The sequence below is a fragment of the Sceloporus undulatus genome, chromosome 1 (genome assembly GCF_019175285.1).
Source record: "Sceloporus undulatus isolate JIND9_A2432 ecotype Alabama chromosome 1, SceUnd_v1.1, whole genome shotgun sequence".
Lineage (NCBI taxonomy): Eukaryota > Metazoa > Chordata > Lepidosauria > Squamata > Phrynosomatidae > Sceloporus > Sceloporus undulatus.
In genome coordinates this window covers 342,265,681-342,285,774 of record NC_056522.1, presented here as the reverse complement: position 1 = coordinate 342,285,774, position 20,094 = coordinate 342,265,681, and the positions used below count along the sequence as shown (strand labels likewise).

Below are 20,094 nucleotides of genomic sequence, written 5' to 3'. Positions count from 1 at the left end.
ATTTTATGGGGATGACAGGGTGTGACTTGCCTAAAGTCACCCAGCATTTTTCCATGGCCAAGGGAATCAAATCCTGATCTCCACAATCCTAGTCCCACACTCAAACCACTACCACCACACTGTCTCTCAAGATTCTTATATCCACATACAATTTTCAAAACATCTCATTGAAATTAATAATTAAAGACATAATTGTATGTACGATTTTCTAACTAGGTTGACAGTATATTTAAACCTATTTAATTTAATAATTAATTTTTAATTATAGAATGGGCTGTAAACCATCTCTAAATAAATTTTGCCAGAAAACTCCATAATAGGATTGGCATAAAATGGAGTCAGCTTGCAATCACATAACAACAACAATAACAACTATTTGGAATGCTCAATATTGCAGTAACATCTTCCTTAATCCACATACAAAACAAAATAATTTAAGATATGAAGTAGTTTTATGCTTTATCTAGCTGCAAGTTTAAAAATAATTTAGTACATTATGTTCCATTTCTGGCTGAACATACAGTTGCTAAAATATTACCTATAAAATGATCCCTAACTTTATTAATTCTGTTCCTTTTTGTACAAGCTACCTTTGAGCTCCCCTCCCTCCCCTCAGTCCTTCCCAGCTCTTCTCTTATGACCCTCACCTTTTTGAAGTATTCTTCTCCCATAGTTTAGGCAGTATCCGTGTTGCCATCAGTATCCATCTCTGGTGTCCTGTTTCTACTTCTATGTATTTCTCTTCTGTCTTCTGCTTAGGTACTCTAACACGTGTCACAGACACTTACTTTTATCTGAGACAGTCAGTATGCAGCCTGTATTTCTTCTGACTCTCTGTGTGTCCCGTCGTCCACTATGCTCTCTCTCTCTCTCTCCTCTCACCTCTAATCAACTTTTCATCTATCTCCCAATTCGAATTCTCTAGTTTTCTTTGCACAAACAAATGCAAACCAGAGTGTCATAGACTTCTTTGTCCTGCTTCTCCCTCTCTCCTGTTCTTTGTAGCCCATCAAGATGGCCAATACCCATCCCTGAAGAGAAAAATCTAGGCAAGGACAGGTTTGAAGAGAAAAACCTAGGCAATGACAAAGGAGAGAAGAAAACAATGTAGCTAACAATAACACAGCTGCTGTGATAAATGATGCCACAAGAGGAGGGCAACCAAGATGGTGTACGGTATGGAAACCAAGCCAACCAAAATAGTGAAGAGTCTGAAAATCATGTCCTATGAGGAACGACTTAAGAAGTGAAGGTTAAGAGGTGAGATGATATCCCTGTTTAAATACTGGAAGGGATGTCATATTGAGGAGGGAGCAAGCTTGTTTTCTGCTGCTCCTGAGTCTAGGACCCAGAGCAATGGATGCAAGCTACAGGAAAAGAGATCCCAGCTCAACATTAGGAGGAACTTCCTGACAGTAACGGCTGTTCGACAGTGGAAGACACTTCATCGGAGTGTAGTGGAGTCTCCTTCCTTGGAGGTCTTTAAGCAGAGGCTGGATGGCCATCTGTCAGGGATGATTTGATTGGGAGTTCCTGCATGGCAGGGGGTTGGACTGGATGGCCCTTGCGGTCTGTAGTGAAGTGGGGAGAGTTGATGGGAGAGTTGGGAGGGGTGAGATGGGTCAGGTGGAGGAAGTTAAGGGGGAAGCCCCGGGGAGGGGCAAGGGGTGGAGGAAGGAAGGCCCCAGGGGGTTATAAAAGAGGAGGGAGAGAGACGCGAGAGGAGAGGGTCGGGACGCGGAAGAGGGGGTCGTGGAGAAGTGGCCGGACGAGGGGAAGGAAAGGTAACCCATAGCCCTAGGAGAGAGGCTCGGCCGTGTCTTTGCAAGGGCAGCACAGACTACTGCGAGTGGGGCCCCACACAGAGGTACAGCTAAGAAACCCCAGAGAGGAAGGGAACTTTAGGCGGCCGGACAAAGGGGACTGGCGGGCGAAGGAAGGAGGCCACCTAGAGAAGGAGTGGTAGGACGTGAAAGGCGAACATTGGGAGCAGAACCCAGCCCCAATCGAGTGGCAGAAAGCAGACCGCGAGCCGCTCGAGGAGCATCAAAGACGGCCCGGTGGACAGGGAAGTCCAGGCGCTGAGGAAGAATAGGCCGGCAGAGGGGAGCATCTCAAAGCACACGAAGTTGAGGAAATGGCTGGTGGAGGGCTCTGTTGTTGTTTATGGTTGTGTTACAGTAAAGGTTTCGGCATAGCAAACTTGTGGCGAGAGTAAGTTTGTTTCCCATGTGCGCTGGACACGGAGGAACTTCCTGGCAAGATGCAGGCTGGAGCGCAGGCCCCGCCCACACGGTCTCTTCCAGCTCTATGATTCTATGTCACGGTTCAATGCTATGAAATTCTGGGAATTCTAATGACACATTTCGCTTTCTCTGTCAGAGAGCTCTGGGGCCACAACAAACTCTAATTCCCAGAATTTCACAGCATTGAGCCATGGCAGTTAAAGTGGTGACAAATTGGATTATTTCTGCAGTGTGGATGCAGCCTATGACATCTGGAGAACTGTCGGGAAGATCAAAAATAACCTCATAAATTAGGCAGGGTAAATTTACGTTGATATATTTTGGTTTAATCCATTCTGTTTGTATGCAGTTCTGGAGATGCAAATTGGCACCCTCCAGAAGTGCTGGACCACAACTCCCATTATCCCTAGCCAACCCAACTCCATTTCGAGGGCAATCAGCTGGAGGAGGCTGCTTTGCATTGACAAATCTGTCTCTTCCATTTGTCCCCTCCCCTTTGCTAGTCCCTCAGCAATGCTCTCATTACAGACTGCCCTTGCACATGAATAAGTAACTGTTCCACAGGCAGATATTTCAGTGTTTGCACTTGTCTTTAAAAATCAAAGGCTTCTCTGATTAAATGCCATTACAGTCCAGCGCTTGGATGGATCCAAAGAGATTAATGTGCTTTTGGGCAGCTTTAATGATAATCCCGCTACAGACGGCATTAAGTAAATGTCAGTAACCTGGTTTGAAGGGAGCTTTCACCTCAGGGATCCTTTCCATTTAGAAGAGAAAGGCTTGGCCTCCTATTCAAGGCAGCATTGCTCTACAAAAGAAAGCCTGCTTAGCAGAGATTCCTCTCTGCTCCTCCCAGCTAAATATATCAAGACTTATTTCAGGGAAAATCAGGTGGCGTGGTTAGAGTCAAGAGTCCACAGAGAGATGGTGGCTCACTGTTAGAACAAAAGAGTTGGCTCGACATTTGCTCTCTAGCACCCTGACTATAAGAAAACAAGGGTCATTCAAAGTAGACAGTATTCCCCAGGTAGATGAACCAATGATCCCACTTGATATAAAGTCATTTGATACTGCCACGTGAGATACATAGGCTAGTAAAAACAAAGAAAGCGAAAAAGAAAGTTAACAAACAAAACCTGAGATCCTTGAGCGAATATGGAGCTGCCTTATAATTATTCATATGTTTGTTATATGTAGCTGCTTTACAAAATACAATTCTCCAGGCAATACACAAGATCAAATAAAATTAAAACCCGATAAAAATACAGCAAGTTCCAAATCCAATGTAGAAGGATAAAACAAATGTCAGCAACAGTAAATGTCAATTAGTCTTACAAAACAGCCATGACCATCTCACAAAAGATTTTTTTAAATCGTCATCAACAATAGCTGTAATAATTTTTTTAACATTATGTTAATAAGTACTGAAAAAATAAAGCTATTTTAGCCTTGCACAGTAAAGTGTGTATCACATCAGCTTGTCTCAAGAAAGCATTCCAAAAATGAGAGGTCATGTGTGAAAAGGCCCTCTTGCACATTTGAGACTACCTTTCAGACTTAAGAATGCTCAAGAAGGCACTTTGAGAACCATCTTAAGATACTAAAAGATCATATAGGAAGTGACTTACTTTGGGGGCACTGAGATTCCAAGACATTCAGGCTTGAGAGGACGAAAACAGACTTTAAAATCCAGAAACAAATAATTGATCTTTGGGATCAGAAACAAAACAAAAAGGAAGGGAAGGGCTGTCACAATATGTTCAAAATGTCAGGTCCCAGTTCATGATATCACTATCCATATTCTGTATAATCTACAGTCTTTGAACCTTCTTAAAAGACAGCCACATGTACAACAGATTATAGTAATCCAGATGGGAGATTATTTGGTCAACAGTATTCAGGTTAGGCAGTGTCCTGCCTCTTGCCATTTTGAAAATAACTGCAGAGGGAAAAGGAGGTATATCAGGGTATTACAGATGCTTGTGGAGGTACTTGGAGATATATGTTTTCACACATTTGGAGGGCTCTCTTTAGTTTGGGGCAAACATTGGGAGTTGGGAGGTTTCATAGGCCCTAAAAATGGGGTCCATGTGCCGCGTGTGTCCCAAAGGTCCCACTTAGCCCACCCCTGCTATAACATGATAAAGTGCACTAAAACGGACTACTGAGCTTTACATCAGAGATGTAAATGAATTTTGTTGGTTTCAAGATTCTCAGAAATTACCCATTTTGTATTTATCTCTTTGTGAACCAAAGTGCACCTTGACTAAGAAATGTGCATATTTCTCAAACTTGCAGTACATTTTGTATGCAGAAATTTATGTGTACAGTTTAAACATGCAAAAGGCTAAAATGTGTACAATTTAAAAATATGCAGAAAAATATACTTATTCATTGGGAAAAAATGTGTATGTTAGGGGAAATATATAAATAAACATGTGCCTTAAAGCAAAGGTGTATGGAAAATGCATATGAATTTCCATGTGGAAAGAAAAACAAATTCTCACAACCTGATAAGAATAACATATGGAAAAAGAATGCAAATAAGATTCAGAGAAATACCATGAAACTGAGTTTTTCACATCTCCACTATATACAGACAGCATAGCTGGTGCTATGTAGAATCATAGAATCATAGAGTTGGAAGAGACCGCAAGGGCCATCCAGTCCAACCCCCTGCCATGCAGGAACTCTCAATCAAAGCATCTCCAACAGATGGCCATCCAGCCTCTGCTTAAAGACCTCCAAATAAGGAGACTCCACTACACTCCGAGGGAATTTGTTCCATCGTTGGACAGCCCTTACTGTCAGGAAGTTCTTCCTAATGTTGAGGTGGAATCTCTTTTCCTGGAGCTTGTATCCATTGCTCCGAGTCCTAGTCTCTAGAGCAGCTGAAAACAAGTCAGCTCCCTCCTCAGTATGACAACCCTTCAAGTATTTAAACAGGGCTATCATATCACCTCTTAACCTTCTCTTCTCCAGGCTAAACATCCCCAGCTCCTTAAGTCGTTCCTCATAGGACATGGTTTCCAGACCCTTCACCATTTTAGTTGCCCTCCTTTGGACACGCTCCAGTTTCTCAATGTCCTTTTTGAATTGTGGTGCCCAGAACTGGACACAATATTCCAGATGGGGCCTGACCAAAGTAGAATAGAGTCGCACTATTACTTCCCTTGATCTAGATACTATACTTTTACTGATGCAGCCTAAAATCGCATTAGCTGCCACATCGCACTGTTGACTCATGTTCAACTTGTGGTCTACTTGGACTCCCAGATCCCTTTCACATGTAGTTTCATTCAGCCAGGTGTCCCCCCTCCTATATATGTGCATTTTATTTTCCTGCTCTAAGTGCAGTACCGTACATTTCTCCCTGTTGAAGTTCATTTTGTTAGCTGTGGCCCAACTTTCTAGTTTAATGTAAAAATTACTGTGTCAGAGAAACCCATGGTTTCAATTAACCACATCCTAGAAAATGTGGTCTCTCGAGGCATCTGGAGGTCTTCCACCACCACTCTATGGCCAATTTCCACTGGAAATATTGGGTTTGCTACTATCCACAACTTTCCCTATTCTCAGTAAATCTGGGAATGTATCTCCCATAGATATGGGGGTTGTACTGTATTCTGCAAGGAGCAAACAAGACAAAATAAGCAAGCCTTGGGTAGTTGTCATGTCTGCCATTATTTCAGCCCTATGGATGTGGGGTTTTTGCTTCTAACTACAGAATCATGGTCAGGATCAATCATGATTTATTTTAGAAAGGATGTCTCAAAGGAACAATTGGTCTGTTTAGCTATACAGTACAAAGGGTTAAGAACAGCTCAACATAACTCAGTGGGAAGCACAGTGGGAGGTCTTCAGGAAGCTGCCATTAGCTTATTCAAGATACTAGCAAAATGTTCATCACTGTCATGTGCAAAGTATGCATGGACGGATGGCTTATAAACAACAGTGATCTCTGCAGGATATGGGGCAAGATAATGAACCCACCCCTGAAATCAGGGTGAGGTTCTGCCATCATTCAAACACAGCCCCCAATAAAAATAACCACCATTTATTCATATGTGGCAGCTTTCTTACACCTTGCACACAAGGACAACATTAAGACGGAAGATTAATCTCCTCCTTGCCACTGGTGATCTGATTATGTTGCTATGTGTTTTCAAGTCAACTTCATATTATGACAACTCTGTCCTAGGGTTTTCTTGGAAAGATTTATTCCAAGGAGATTCCTATTGCTTTAGGTTGCTGGGGTAATGTGACACGTTGAATGTCACTCAGTAGGTTTCCATGGCTGGGCAGGGATTCAAACACTGGCCTCTTGGAGACCTAGTCCAATATTCAAACTACTACAATATGCTAGCTGTCCAGATACAGAGACTCAAGACTGCTTTTATCTGCACAACCCCACCCCTTTGTATGCATAGTCTCATACTCAGAAATATTTCTTGATTATGTCAAAGTGTAACAGAATGTTAGGGATTGATACAAAGATACACACACACACACACACACACACACACACACACACACACACAGACACTAGCAATGGCCTATAAGAAGGCAATGAGGCAGTGATTCTGAATCCTAATATCACTTCATGCCATTGGCAATTAGTGCATTAATATGCTTTGTGTGTGCTTAGTTACATTTGTGAGCAATCCCTTCTAGTGGAAAGTTGGAGAATGTAGTAGATGCAGTCTCTTAGATAATACATGGCTTAGAAAACACATGGCTTGACTTACCCTCTGGATATATTTTGGAATGTCTATAAGTGAGGCAGACTAAACTCTGCCACAAAATAAAAAGATGACAGGGGAGGGAGCATCAGGCTTCAGAAGCAGACAGACAGACAGATTAAGTCCAATTGATTTTATGTTGGAGCTCTTTGATAACTAGTCAGCCAAGTGGCATTTTGATGCCCATCAATAGTGCACAGGGGAAGGCGGGCAGCACTGATTCCATCAAAATTCACTGACTCGGAGGGCAAGGTTGACAGGTTGAGCCTGCCCCATCTCTTGCAAATAAAACCAGGTACTTCTCCCCACCTCCAATTACATACTTAGTATCTAAATAATCATCTACATGCCCCAGGTACCATTTGCATCATCAGGCAGTGAAACGTTTCTACATTTGGACTTATGTGACATTTTAAAAACACACAACTTGAATTGTGGGGAACAGGCAGAAGAAGCTCTGCTTTTTCACTGAAACACAAAACTATAAGTTGAATTGTGTTAAATGTGCATGTCACTTTAGGGGCCAAAAACAATGCTTTGGCGGAGTGCTGCAAGGATTCCCCCACTAGCATAATCCCAATCATCTTTTTATGTCCCGTTTGCCATCTCTTTTCCTCTCCACTGATACTGCTTCAGCTGCCTTCTTGTTCTTGACTTCTTCTTGAGAATAGTCACATGGGCAATCTCAGCCAATTGGGACTCACTTAATGATATAATGACAACATATGGCCAATGAGGTCTGGCTACATGATCTTTAGGGGAAATAATGTAAATTGAGAACAAGGCCATAGTTTATACATCCTCAGCATGGCTCTAGTTTGAAAAGAGTAAACATTTTTGTAACCTTTTAGAGAAACTGACCCCAAAAGTCACTGAACCGCAAGACGATTTTCAGATCAACCCTAGAACAAAACGGACAGGGAAGCATATGGACAGGAAAGCATAGGTGACACACTGGATTTTGCAGTGTTGTTGATAACCATTACAACAATGCATCTTCGAAAAGCAATGCTTTTTATGCCCTTCAATTGCCCCATGAGAATCAAGGTAAAGGTTCTCCTAAATGCAAAGTCCTTAACAAGAGTCCTAACCCATTTCTCACATTTTGCAAAATACTAAAGGCACATACAAATCATAACAATGAATGGTGTGTCAAAAAGTGATAGCTTTCATTGTGGAATACATTATCTTTCAGCATTTCATGAATTCTGCTACTATTTCTGTACTGTTTTATTTGTTATTCTAATAGTTTTGGTTTTGGGGTTTATTTCTTTATATTGAATATTTCTAGGCTGAAAAGGCAATGAAATATGCACTAGATAAAAATAATATTCACCTGAGCTAGCCAGAAAAGAAGCATGACTCCCTTTGTCACTGAATAGACCTGAAACGTTATGACAGTTTTTCTCCACCTATTGAAGACAGGTGATGTCTGGGGAGAAGATGGCCAGCTAGGTGTGGAATCCCTGTTGGCTTTATCTGGCAATGAGGCCAAAGATTCATCATGTATTCTTTAGTCTGTATCATTCCACACATTGTACTAGACTCAGCACATAACATCCACCTATATAGGAGAAGCTGATTCCAACAAACATTTAGATCACTTGATTTGTGCAACTGCATAATAACAGAGAACCTTCAAATGATAAGAAGGCCCCCTGAGCCTCATGGAGAACTGGAGTATGGTGGACTGGGGACTCTCCCAGGGTGTGTCCACAATGTCAGGAAAATCTGGTATACCTTGTAGTTACCCCAATCCTTAGAAGCCATGGGCTTGTCTACACATACTGAAGTAGTTTAGGACAACTGTCCTTTCAAACACACCCCGCTCCAATAAAGTGGCCGCTCTGGGGTTTTCTCATACACACATGCACGCATGTGAATGTATGTATTTCTGAACTCCTCCCCACTCCCTGGCTTTACACCAACATTTCTGCTCAAAACTGGAATGAATCTCTGTTTTTTCCCTTATGGATGAAAGGCCTGAAGATTCAGCCCCAATCATCTCATACATTGTTTAGACAACTCGCTGTGAAAACTAGGTGCAACTGTATTATTTGGCCCATGCAGATGCATCTCTAGCGATACCAATACAGGTCTCTTTTCAAATAGCTTTCTTTATTACAAGTCTTATACCTTTACTCCAAGTCTTATACCTTATACCACATATCTTTCTTTACTCCAAGTCTTATGCTACTGGCTTTTGAAATACTACTAGGCTTCAGTAATGCTTAAGGATGTTGCTCTTTTTATATATCATCACCACTGGCTGTTGTCATGGCTAGAACATTACCTCATTGACATTGATGCAGTTTCTCTCCATGTAGACCTTGTCATTCACCTGCCCACCTTCCATGAACTCCATGAAGAGAACACGCCTTGTTGAAAGCTCCCAATGAATCTTTGGAACCTGAAACAGAAGATAACTCTCTGAATAACATCAGATATGAGGAAACAGAGTGGGAAAGTCTACATAATGTGTAACAAATAGTGAATTTTCCACAGAAAACATCCAAGTTCTTGAAGTAAGCAGACATAACACTTGTAACAAAGGTCTTATAACTCAATATAAGTAAGCAATCCATCTTGGCTGCTGAAACACAAGCACCATTTGCTATGTATTTGTCATGTACTTTCCCCACATTGTTAGCTATTTCCCCTGCAATTCAGCATTCAGATTGCATGCTTTCTGACTAGAGTAGACAAATGGGGAAGGGGACTGAGCTCTTGCTCCTTCAACAGTAGGGTCAAAGACTGCATTTCTGCAGCGTAGAAGCTACAGGCTTCTCTACGTTTACAGAAATCCTACCTTCTACAATGCTGTTTAAGGTACAGACACCCCGTCTACTTTTCCATTGGCCATCCAAAGCAGAAGATATGTGATTAGAATCCTGAAATACAGTATGCAGGGAAAGCACTGATAGCTTTTTATTTTCTGCAAACGAGACTGCCTTAGTGGATCAGGCCATAGGTTCATCTTCATAGAGTCAAGTTTCCAGGATGAACCAGTAAGATACCTGGTAGCATATCAGAAAGATTCTAACCTCCCAAAACCTGAATAATGAATAGGTAGCATTAAATCATGGAAACTTCCCACAATTTTGCAGAGTCATTGTTCAGAATAAATCCAGGGAGTGGGGTTGTGGATGTGAGGTGTTTGCTTGTGTGCATTTTTAAAGCTAGCCCAGGAGCAGTTTGTGATATCGGTGTCAATTCAAGCAAATTGAAGCTTTCTATTTTGCAAGTGAATAGATAATTTTGCATAAGTAAAGTGTTCCTGTCCAACGTAAGCATATTTCCTCAGTGTTATGGCACCTGTACAATTTTCCAGTAAATCTGCAGTTCAGCTTCTTAATAGGGAATGTACTGTTATCCCAAGGCCAACCCAACCCTTTTTGCTACCTGAGGTAGAGGGACCTATGGCACTTGCCACCCAAATTCTCCCAATTCAAGAAGACTTTACATAAAGCCAGCCGACTTATTTTGGTAACAGAGGCAGAAAATCACACAAGCACCTCTACATAATGCTGAAGTAAAAGGGCAACAATAACAAATGACTAACCATTTGCTGCCTTTGGTGACACTCAAAATCTGCTCTCTGAGGTAGTTGCTTCACTCTATTGCTAGGCAGACCTGTGCATTATCATTTTTCTGCACTGTCCTGGATACATAATTTCTATCAGTTAAAAATGTGGATTGCTTTGGCTATTTTGATTGTTATAAGAGGTTATCTGGAGTAAGTAAAACTCTGTCCTCCTATTATGGATATACGGCTAGTTTGATGAGCTTTCTGTCATTGCATCCAAGAAAAAAATGGCTCTGTCAAACACATAGGCATGGCAAATGCTAACCTCATCAGAAAGTGTTGCATACCACTACAGTTTAATTCACACTGGAGCCTCTATTTCTTAACTATGATCTTGGTTCCTCTTAATCTATTCAAACATGTGTAATGCTTGTCATGTGTCTCTTTGCATAACTGTTCTCCTGCATATGGTCAGGTGACTTCCCAAGCCTCCCTGCTCAACCAACACCTAAACTGGGGCTAAGCAGAGACTTGCCTGGCTTGGTGAAACCAAGATAGGCAAAAAGCTCTCTACACTATCCATGTCACTCAGGCAAGAGAAGTGCCTGGAATGCAGTGGCTCCAACAGGGACATGTTGTCTGCCACAGAGAAGAGAAGAAGGGAGCCACAGAAACATCACATAAGCCCAGAGTACCATATCTTTACTCATACTTTCCCATGATATTCTCACTGAGCAGTTGCAGTCCACCAGAGCAGCAGGTTTTTGGCAGGGTCCATTTGCTGCTTCATGGAACTCCATCGCTTGAGGCAACTGCTTCATCCAGCCTCATGGCAGAGCCAGCTCTAAGTAAACTTAAATTCAGTAAATGTTGGACTGTTAACGCTAGGAGGGTTGCCAGCACAAAATGATATCCTCCTCCTCTCTTAAATTATATTGTTGAAAGTATGGAAGTTTGGGATAATGAGGAATGGGTTTTTGCGTAGAAGGATTGTGTGAGCTTTCTTATTTCCTGAACTCAAATCAAATTACTAGGCTCTGGGTCTACAATGTTAAATGTACATGCTTTGCATCAGGCTCTGAATGGTGAGTCACAAGAGTCTGAATAAATAATAAAAATTATAATGATGATGATGATGATGATGATGGGCCATGGTATACACCAGAGCTTCGGGAAATGAAGTGGGTTGGACAACGAGTAGAGAGCATCTGGCGAAAAACTCAACTCTTATCTGACAAGACTCGCCATAGGAACTTTCTTTGGTCCTATCAGGAGGCAATACGTGCAGTGAAGAGACATTTCTCCTCTGCACGTATTGTGTCTACAGAGTCCCGTCCAGAAGAGCTGTTTAGGGTAGTAAGGGAACTGACGCAGGTACTGCGCAGAACCCTTTACTTAACCCAACAATGGCCTGCTGTGATGCGTTTAACAACTTCTTTGCAGATAAAAATCTCTCAGATAAGAGCTGACTTAGACGCCAGTATTATAACAGAAAACAATGGACGAGGTGTCCAGCGATTCCATTAATGAGATTGTACTGGATCAGCTTCAATCTGTGAGTACCGATGATGTGGACAAGCTCCTTGGTAGAGTAAGGAAAACAACTTGCCCTCTCGACCCTTGCCCATCATGGCTGGCCGTCCGGGGGGGGATGCATTGAGACAGTTCCTTACGAACATCATCGGTGCATCCTTCAGGGAAGGTTATGTTCCATCTTGCTTAAAGGAAGTGGCTGTTAGGCCGCTTCTGAAAAAACCTTCCCTGGACCCCCTGGATATGAACAACTATAGGCCAGTCTCTTTGCTACCATTCTTGAGCAAGGTAATCGAGAGGGCAGTTGCTCTGTCTTGGATGAAATCGATTATCTAGACCCATTTCAAACTGGCTTCAGGACAGGCTTTGGGGTTGAGGCTGCCATGGTTGCCTTGACCAACGATCTGCGTCTGAGCATCAACAAGGGCAGTATGACCCTGTTGGTGCTTTTAGACCTCTCAGCAGCTTTTTATACGATAGATCACGGCATCCTCTTGGATTGCCTGAGGGGGCTGGGAATTGGAGGCACTGCATTGCAGTGGTTCCGTTCCTTTCTCTTGGGCAGATCCCAGAGGGTGATGCTCGGGGAGTTGCTCCAGTAGGAGGGAGCTAACCTGTGGTGTTCCACAGGGTGCTATTCTGTCCCCGATGTTATTTAACATATATATGAAGCCGCTGGGCGAGATCATTCGGAGTTATGGTGCTGGGTGTTATCAGTACGCTGATGACACCCAAATCTATTTCTCCATGTCTCGTTCGTCGGCCTCGAATTCTGATGGTGTCTCCTCTCTCAATGAATGTCTTCGGGCAGTAATGGGCTGGATGAGGAAAAACAGATTGAGGCTGAATCCAGACAAAACAGAAGTGCTCACGGTAGTGGCCCCGAAACCAAGAATTGGGTTGCAACCTCCAGTCCTGGACGGGGTCACACTCTCCATCAAGGACTGCGTTCGCAGTCTGGGGGTGCTCCTTGACTTGTCACTCCTGATGTCGAACCAGGTAAATGTGATAGTCAGGAGCGCCCGTTATCAGCTTCGGCTGATACGCCAGCTGTGCCCTTTTCTGGAAGTAAGGGATCTTGAGACTGTTGTGCACGCGCTGGTAACCTCACGTCTAGACTTCTGTAATGTGCTCTACATGGGGCTACCCTCGTGCTTGGTCCAGAAACTGCAACTAGTACAGAATATGGCAGCCAGAGTAATTTCTGGAACATCCAGGAGGGATCATATTACCCTGGTTCTAAAGTCCCTCCACTAGCTGCCCATTAGCTTCCGGACCCAGTACAAGGTGTTGGTTATCACCTTTAAAGCCCTAAATGGCTTGGGTCCAAACTATCTTTGGGACCGCCTTCTCCCCTACAATCCTCCCCGCGCACTCCGCTCCTCTGGGAGAGGCCTACTTCAGCCACAAAAATCTAGGCTCTCGGCTACCTCCCAGAGGGCATTTTCCATCGTCGCCCCCAGACTGTGGAACGGCCTGCCGGATGAGCTCCGTCTACTTACATCCTTAGATAGCTTTAAAAAGGCTGTTAAGATGGATCTCTTCCGGCAGGCCTTCCCAGAATAGAGAACCCGGCCTCAGAAAAACGTCTGGGAATAAGATACTGCCACTCCCATTGATTGCTTGCTGAGTGATGTTGTTGACCTTCTGGTCAGTTTTTAACTTGTATGTTTGTTTGTTTGTTTGTTTGTTTGTTTGTTTTTAATTTTGCATTGGATTTAATACTTTTTAAGGGGGGGAGGGCACCAGGGATTTTATATGTGCTGTATTTTTAACTTTGTTAGCCGCCTCGATTGTTCTCAGAGGGGCGGGATACAAATAAAAATATTATTATTATTATTATTATTATTATTATTATTATGCAGGTCTTTACACCTAAAGTCTTCCCAAACCTTACTTTCAGATCAAGGATGGAGAACATATGATCCTTCAGATGTTATTGAACTGCAATCCCCATCAGTTCTCTGAGTATAAGAAAATTCTATGAAATTCATATGGTCACCATACATCAATGGACAACTTGAAACAAAAAGTTGTGACATGTAACACTATTTCCCCCCGCCAATGTTTCTGCCTATTTTTTGTTTGTTCAATGTTTTTAATGTTTTAATGTTTTTAATGTTTTAATATTATTACTGTTTAATTCTGTTATAGTACTGGGAATGGGGGTGGTGGTAGGTCTAGAGTTTGATTTTTTTAAACTCTATTGTAATTTGTTGTATTTTATTGTTGTAACCCGCCCGGATTCTTCGTAATTTGGCGGGCTAGAAATAAATCTATTATTATTATTATTATTATTATTATTATTATTATTATTATTATTATTATTACTTCCCTTGTGTCTTGCTTCTCTCCAAATCCCCACAGGTGCCAACACTGAGATGCCCATGGGAAGATAGCTGGCTGGCAATGAGGTCATCACCACAAGCCCATGAAGCATGCAAACCATGTGTTCCAGTAATGAACCAAGGCTCCTTATCTCCTTAGGAGCATTCAAGGCTATACAAGGTAGAAGTTGCAGGGGGATCCTCTGGTGCCAGCACTTACTACCAGATTTGGAGTTTTTAAATATGTATACCACTGCTCTTTATTCTGGGTCTCTAAACTCCTCTTTCCCCAGGGCTACACCATACTTTGCCTTTCCAGCTCTTCTGCTGTGCCTTCAGCGGTCTATAGCACCTGTGCCAACTTTGCCAATTTTGACTCATGGTGATGCTATGAGTGAGATACCTCCTAACCCCCTGTCCTCAACTGCTCTGCTCAGGTCTTGTAGGCCCAGAGCCATGGCTTCCTTGATTGAATCTACCCAGCTACCCACACTCAGGACAACAGGTAAATTATTACTCGATCATCCTAAGGTGTGATTGGCGACTACCCAGCAAAGGGCTTTTACACCTGTAGCGCCTTCTCTCTGGAATGCTTTACCAGATGAGATCCGCCTTAGTGGAACGGTGGAAGCCTTTAAAAAGGCACTAAAAACCTACCTCTTCCTACAAGCGTACCCTCCTAACTCCTTGTAATAAGTTTTTCCCCCCGATTGTCTATGGTGTATATATACTGGAATCTTAATAATTGCTGAACTGTATGCTGTATGTTGTAAATATTTAATTTTAGATTGTAAGTCATTTTAATATTTCCCAAATTTTTAAATATGTCATTGCTTGTAATGTATTTATCTTACATGTTGTACACCGCTTTGATCCTGGGAAAAGCGGTCAATAAATAAATTTATTATTATTATTTATTTATCTGTTCCTGGACCAATTTGTTTGACTTTCTGGCTGTCTGCTGTATTCTCTGCAATAAAAAGCTGTATCTCCAGAATAAAAGGCACATATTTGAATCTGTGGGCTTGCTCAGATCCAGCTCTTAGGACAGAATTTCTTTCTTACTGCAACTCCCAGAATCCCCTCATCAAGACAGCCAGTGGCCATACTGGCTGGAGGATTCGAGAAAGTGTAGTCCCTAAAAGTAACTTTTCCAAGTTCTGCTCAGAACCATCTCTAGGCCCTCTTATTAAAAAAAAATTAAAAACCTCTCAGCTAATGCACACCAACCTCAACGCTAACCATTTCCTCAGCTGCTGTCGTTACATAGACTGGGTCTCAAATCCATTGATCTCAAATGCCGAAGCTTACTTTAACCCTGAGTCAATATTTATCCCCATTTCAAAATTTACAGCAGCAGTCTACAGTCATTAAGCTGTGTAGAAGTCTCACTAGCACAGAGTCACAGTCTGTGGCAAGCTCAAATTATAAACAGACTTTTGGCCCTTAATGCCTATGCATGGACACAATTTATCTCTGGCTTTACAAGCTCAACCGGGTTCAGAGCCAGAAATCCACTTCCCTGTTGCTCTATGGGTTTCCCCTTTCCACCTCCAGGAAAAGAAATGTATTTATACAGGAGCTAAGTCTTTTGACGCCTCCGGGCTTGATGAAAACGTCTTGAAATCGACGGGTCGGACAAGAGAAATCTATTATTTAGCCATTTTTGCAGCAATTTGTTATTCCCTGAATCGATATTGCAGGCAGTGGCTCTTTAACCCAGCAAGGACGAGATTGGCTGTCTCCATGGGGATTTGCTCCACACTCTCTTGGTTGTTACAGCAGTGCAACGGACATGGCTTTCCAAGGCACAATGCTCTCAATAAACATTCGCTTAGAATAAGCCATCAGCCTTTGGCCTTTTGTGCCCTTTTAAGACCTGTTTGCCTTGCATTATACAAGGGAAGGACTACTGTGGAGTGACACTGGAGCTGCTTTCAAGACTGGCAAGGGCTAATCGCCACAAGGTTTGAGATATAGGAAAGGAGCTCCATGCCCTTCAAAATGCACTGAACTCATGTGGCTTCGGATGTGTTAGTGTTATCTTCACAGCATGATTTGTGAGATAAGCCAAAGATGGCAGCAAGTTCACAAGTGTTTATGTGGGCAAATACATGCTTGTACAAATTCATTTGTTTGCAGATCTTGTATGGGTAATGTAAGGCTAAATGCACACATATGTCCGATCACCCAAATGACTGTTGTAAAAACATGCATTTCAATGTATGCCTCTCAAAGATCATGTTTAACCTTCTAATGGAAAAGAAAAGAGATAACAGCACTTCCCAAATACCAAAAGAGATGTAACAGAGAACAGGGCAAAGACTTGTTTTGTTCTGCTTCAAAGGACAAGTCTAGATCTAATGGTTTTATGCTGCAAGAGAGTAGATTGCAGTAAACATTTTATTTTATTTATTAGTTTATATTTATTTATTTATTTAGCCACCTTTTTCAACACAGATCACAAAAATGGACTCAAAGTGGCTCACTGGAAGAAACGTCTTGACAGTAAGACCAGTTACACGGTGGAATGAACTATTTAGTGGGATGCTGGGCTCTCCCTTGATGGACATTTTCAAAGAAATGCTGAACAGACATCTGGGGCAGTTGTGGTTGCTCTAGCTTCTGCAGTGAGCCAAGGGGTAGACAAAATGGCCTGGAAGACCCCCTCTAACTGGGTAACTCATAAGCCTGAAAAAGGATTTCATCGAATTCAACAGACTCAATGAAAGTAGAGGCATACTTCGGTTAACAAAACCTTGGATGAAGAAGCTTCTTTTTTATGGCCCCATTCCCCTTTCCTCCTCATCCTTTAGCAGGAACCTTTTTTTAGCAGCAGCATTGCAGGGGGGAGGTTGCAGGAAGGCTGGAGAAACACAGAGTTGCAGCATCGGGTTGTGGCAACTTATTTGCAGTAAACAATGCAATAAAGCTTGATATGGGCAAGGAAGCAATTCTGCTCTAGCCAATTCTACTGAAGCTGCATGTGCCTGCTTATGACAGGCAAGGTAAACAGCAGCTGCCTCCAAAATCCACAAGTGAGCATACATGAACAGCAAAAAAGAGAGAAAGGGGAAAAGCAGATACATCTATTATACCAATTACCCCCAGCACATTAACAAACAAACAGCATAGAGCTATAAGTTTGGTCACCAACATGGAAATCATAAAAAGTGGAGGCTAGTACTGTAAAAGAAAATATCATCGTTGGATGCATTTTAGAAGGAATTTCCAAGTGGTCTCTAAAAGGTTCAAAATGTTAGCTTATCTGACTAGTTGTTTCATTTCACACATATATACTATTAGTTTTGAACAAAAATGTTGTTGAAATATGTTGAACTATTCTTCTATTTTGTGATGTAGGAACCTATCCCTATTCTTTCCAAATTATTTCTGCCTCTGGTACCAAAATTTCTGTTAAAGAAGTAATGCTTAGGAACTCATTTCATCATTCGTTGCACCTGTAGCTTTTTCTTACCTCTTGAGACTTATTGTGAGAAGAAATACACTTCCTTTTGATTATTTTCACATTTGCAAGATTTACAGGGTATTTCAGGAAAATAAAATTCAGACATAACAATTCATACATTTTTCGACGTGAATAACTAAAATGCACACAGTTTGAAAAAACAAGACACATAAGACCACTTTAGTCAATGGGTAGATGAGTAAATTAGGTTAAATTATTAAATAAATATGCAGATTAGGGGGAGTGTATTTTAAAAGGACACAAATTTCCATATGAAAAACCCCACAATATCTGACAACCTGATATGAAACAAGGACAGGAAAAATGTGCAGGCAGGGTATAGAAAAACAAAACAAAATTAAGACTTCAGAGATTGCAATATTCCTATTAATTCTGTTTCAGAGGAATTTGTGTTATATATATTTGCTGTGGAACTGGCTTTTGTGTAGGACTGTTGCAGCCTACTTGTCATAAGTTGAACTTTCCAGGTTCTACTTCTGCTGGGGGAGGACATGAAGGAGCATGGTTCACATAATGCAGCTTTTACAAAGTTGTTCTTGCCATCAAGCCTAGTTTGTCAAGGCATGATTCTGACATGCATATCTGCACACATATGTGCATATCTGTAGAATACTGCAGCACCTACAATATACAAACTGGATCCTTCCCATAGTTGGTCACTGCTCAGCAAAGGCAGCCCCTGTCCCAGTCTTTAGGTTCTACTCATTGTACAAGAATATTGTGTACCTAATACTGTAAGAGAGATTATACATAAAATGAGTATTTAATCATATTGGTGTACTGTTGTGTTGCAGGACATAATAATATAATAATAATAATAAATCTTTATTTTTATACCGCTTTTCCTGGACATCAAAGCAGTTCACAGGCAAATACAGATGTACAACACATCGTATTACAGCATATAATACAGTAAAAAACATTCCCCTAAAAACCTCATATAAAAACATTGTATAAAAACAAATTAAAAGCTCACAATCTCACATTTTACAATCTCATAATTACAAATTATCATCACAAATATCATAACATTGGAGGATGATGGGATAGGAGGATAATTATCTCTATGAAGGATCAGGGGGATATGCCAAGCGGAATAGGTAAGTCTTCAACACTTTCTTAAAGACTTCCAAGGAAGAGCTGAGACGGATCTCCTCAGGGAGACCATTCCAACATGCAGGAGCATCAGATGTAAATGCTCGTTGGCGAGTTACCGACAATCTCACCCTAGGATATTCCAATAGATTTTTGCCTGTTGTTGTGCAGGGTGGATTATGTAGGGAGAGGCGCTCCCTCAAGTAACTCAGGCCCAAGCCATGTAGGGCTTTATAGGTGATAACCAACACTTTATATTGAACCCGGAAGCGAATTGGCAGCCAGTGAAGAGATTTTAATACGGGTGTTGTATGGTCTGACCTAGAGGTTCCCGTGACTAATCTGGCTGCAGCATTTTGAACTAACTGAAGCTTCTGAACCTGGTACAAAGGTAGCCCCATGTAGAGCGCATTGCAGAAATCCAAACAAGAGGTTACCAGTGCAGGTACTACTGTTTCTAGGTCCTTTTGGTCCAGACAGGGACGCAGTTGGCATATCAGCTGAAGCTGGTACCAAGCACTCCTGGCCATCACATCCACTTGAGATGATAACTGTAGAGATGAATCCAGGAGTACTCCCAAACTGCGAACTTTGTCCTTTAGGGGAAGTGTGACCCCATCCAGGACTGGATGGCAAATTTCCCTGCCCGGACTTGGGGTACCTATCACGAGTACCTCTGTTTTCTCTGTATTCAACTTGAGTTTGTTTTCACTCATCCATCCCATTACTGACTCGAGGCAGGAGTCCAGAGGAGAGGTGCCATACTTAGTCACTGTATCAGTCAGAGACATGGAGAGATAGATATGGGTATCATCAGCGTACTGATAACACCGAGCTCCATGTCTTCGGATGATCTATTGAATGTACCTATTCTGTTTTAATATATGTTGTGAGCCGCCCTGATCCTGGGAAGGAGCGGGATATAAATAAAAATTTTATTATTTATTATTATCTCTCCCAGCGGCTTCATGTAAATATTAAACAGCATGGGGGATAGGATGGCACCCTGAGGGACACCAGATGTTAGCTCTCTTTTACGAGAGCAACAGTCCCCCAGCCTCACCATCTGAAATCTTCCCGAGAGGTAGGACCGGAGCCACTGGAGCGCAGTGCCACCGATACCCAACTCTCTCAG

The 20,094-nt window shown here is 42.0% G+C and overlaps 1 protein-coding gene across 1 annotated transcript in view; it reads right to left on the bottom strand.

Moving 5' to 3' along the window:
- ADCK1 (aarF domain containing kinase 1) overlaps positions 1-20,094 on the bottom strand; it is a 179,545-nt gene that overhangs the window by 21,804 nt on the left and 137,647 nt on the right. Inside the window, exon 7 of the mRNA XM_042468428.1 lies at positions 9,282-9,398. Coding sequence (XP_042324362.1) covers positions 9,282-9,398 — 117 coding nt within the window. The remainder of the gene's footprint in view (positions 1-9,281; positions 9,399-20,094) is intronic.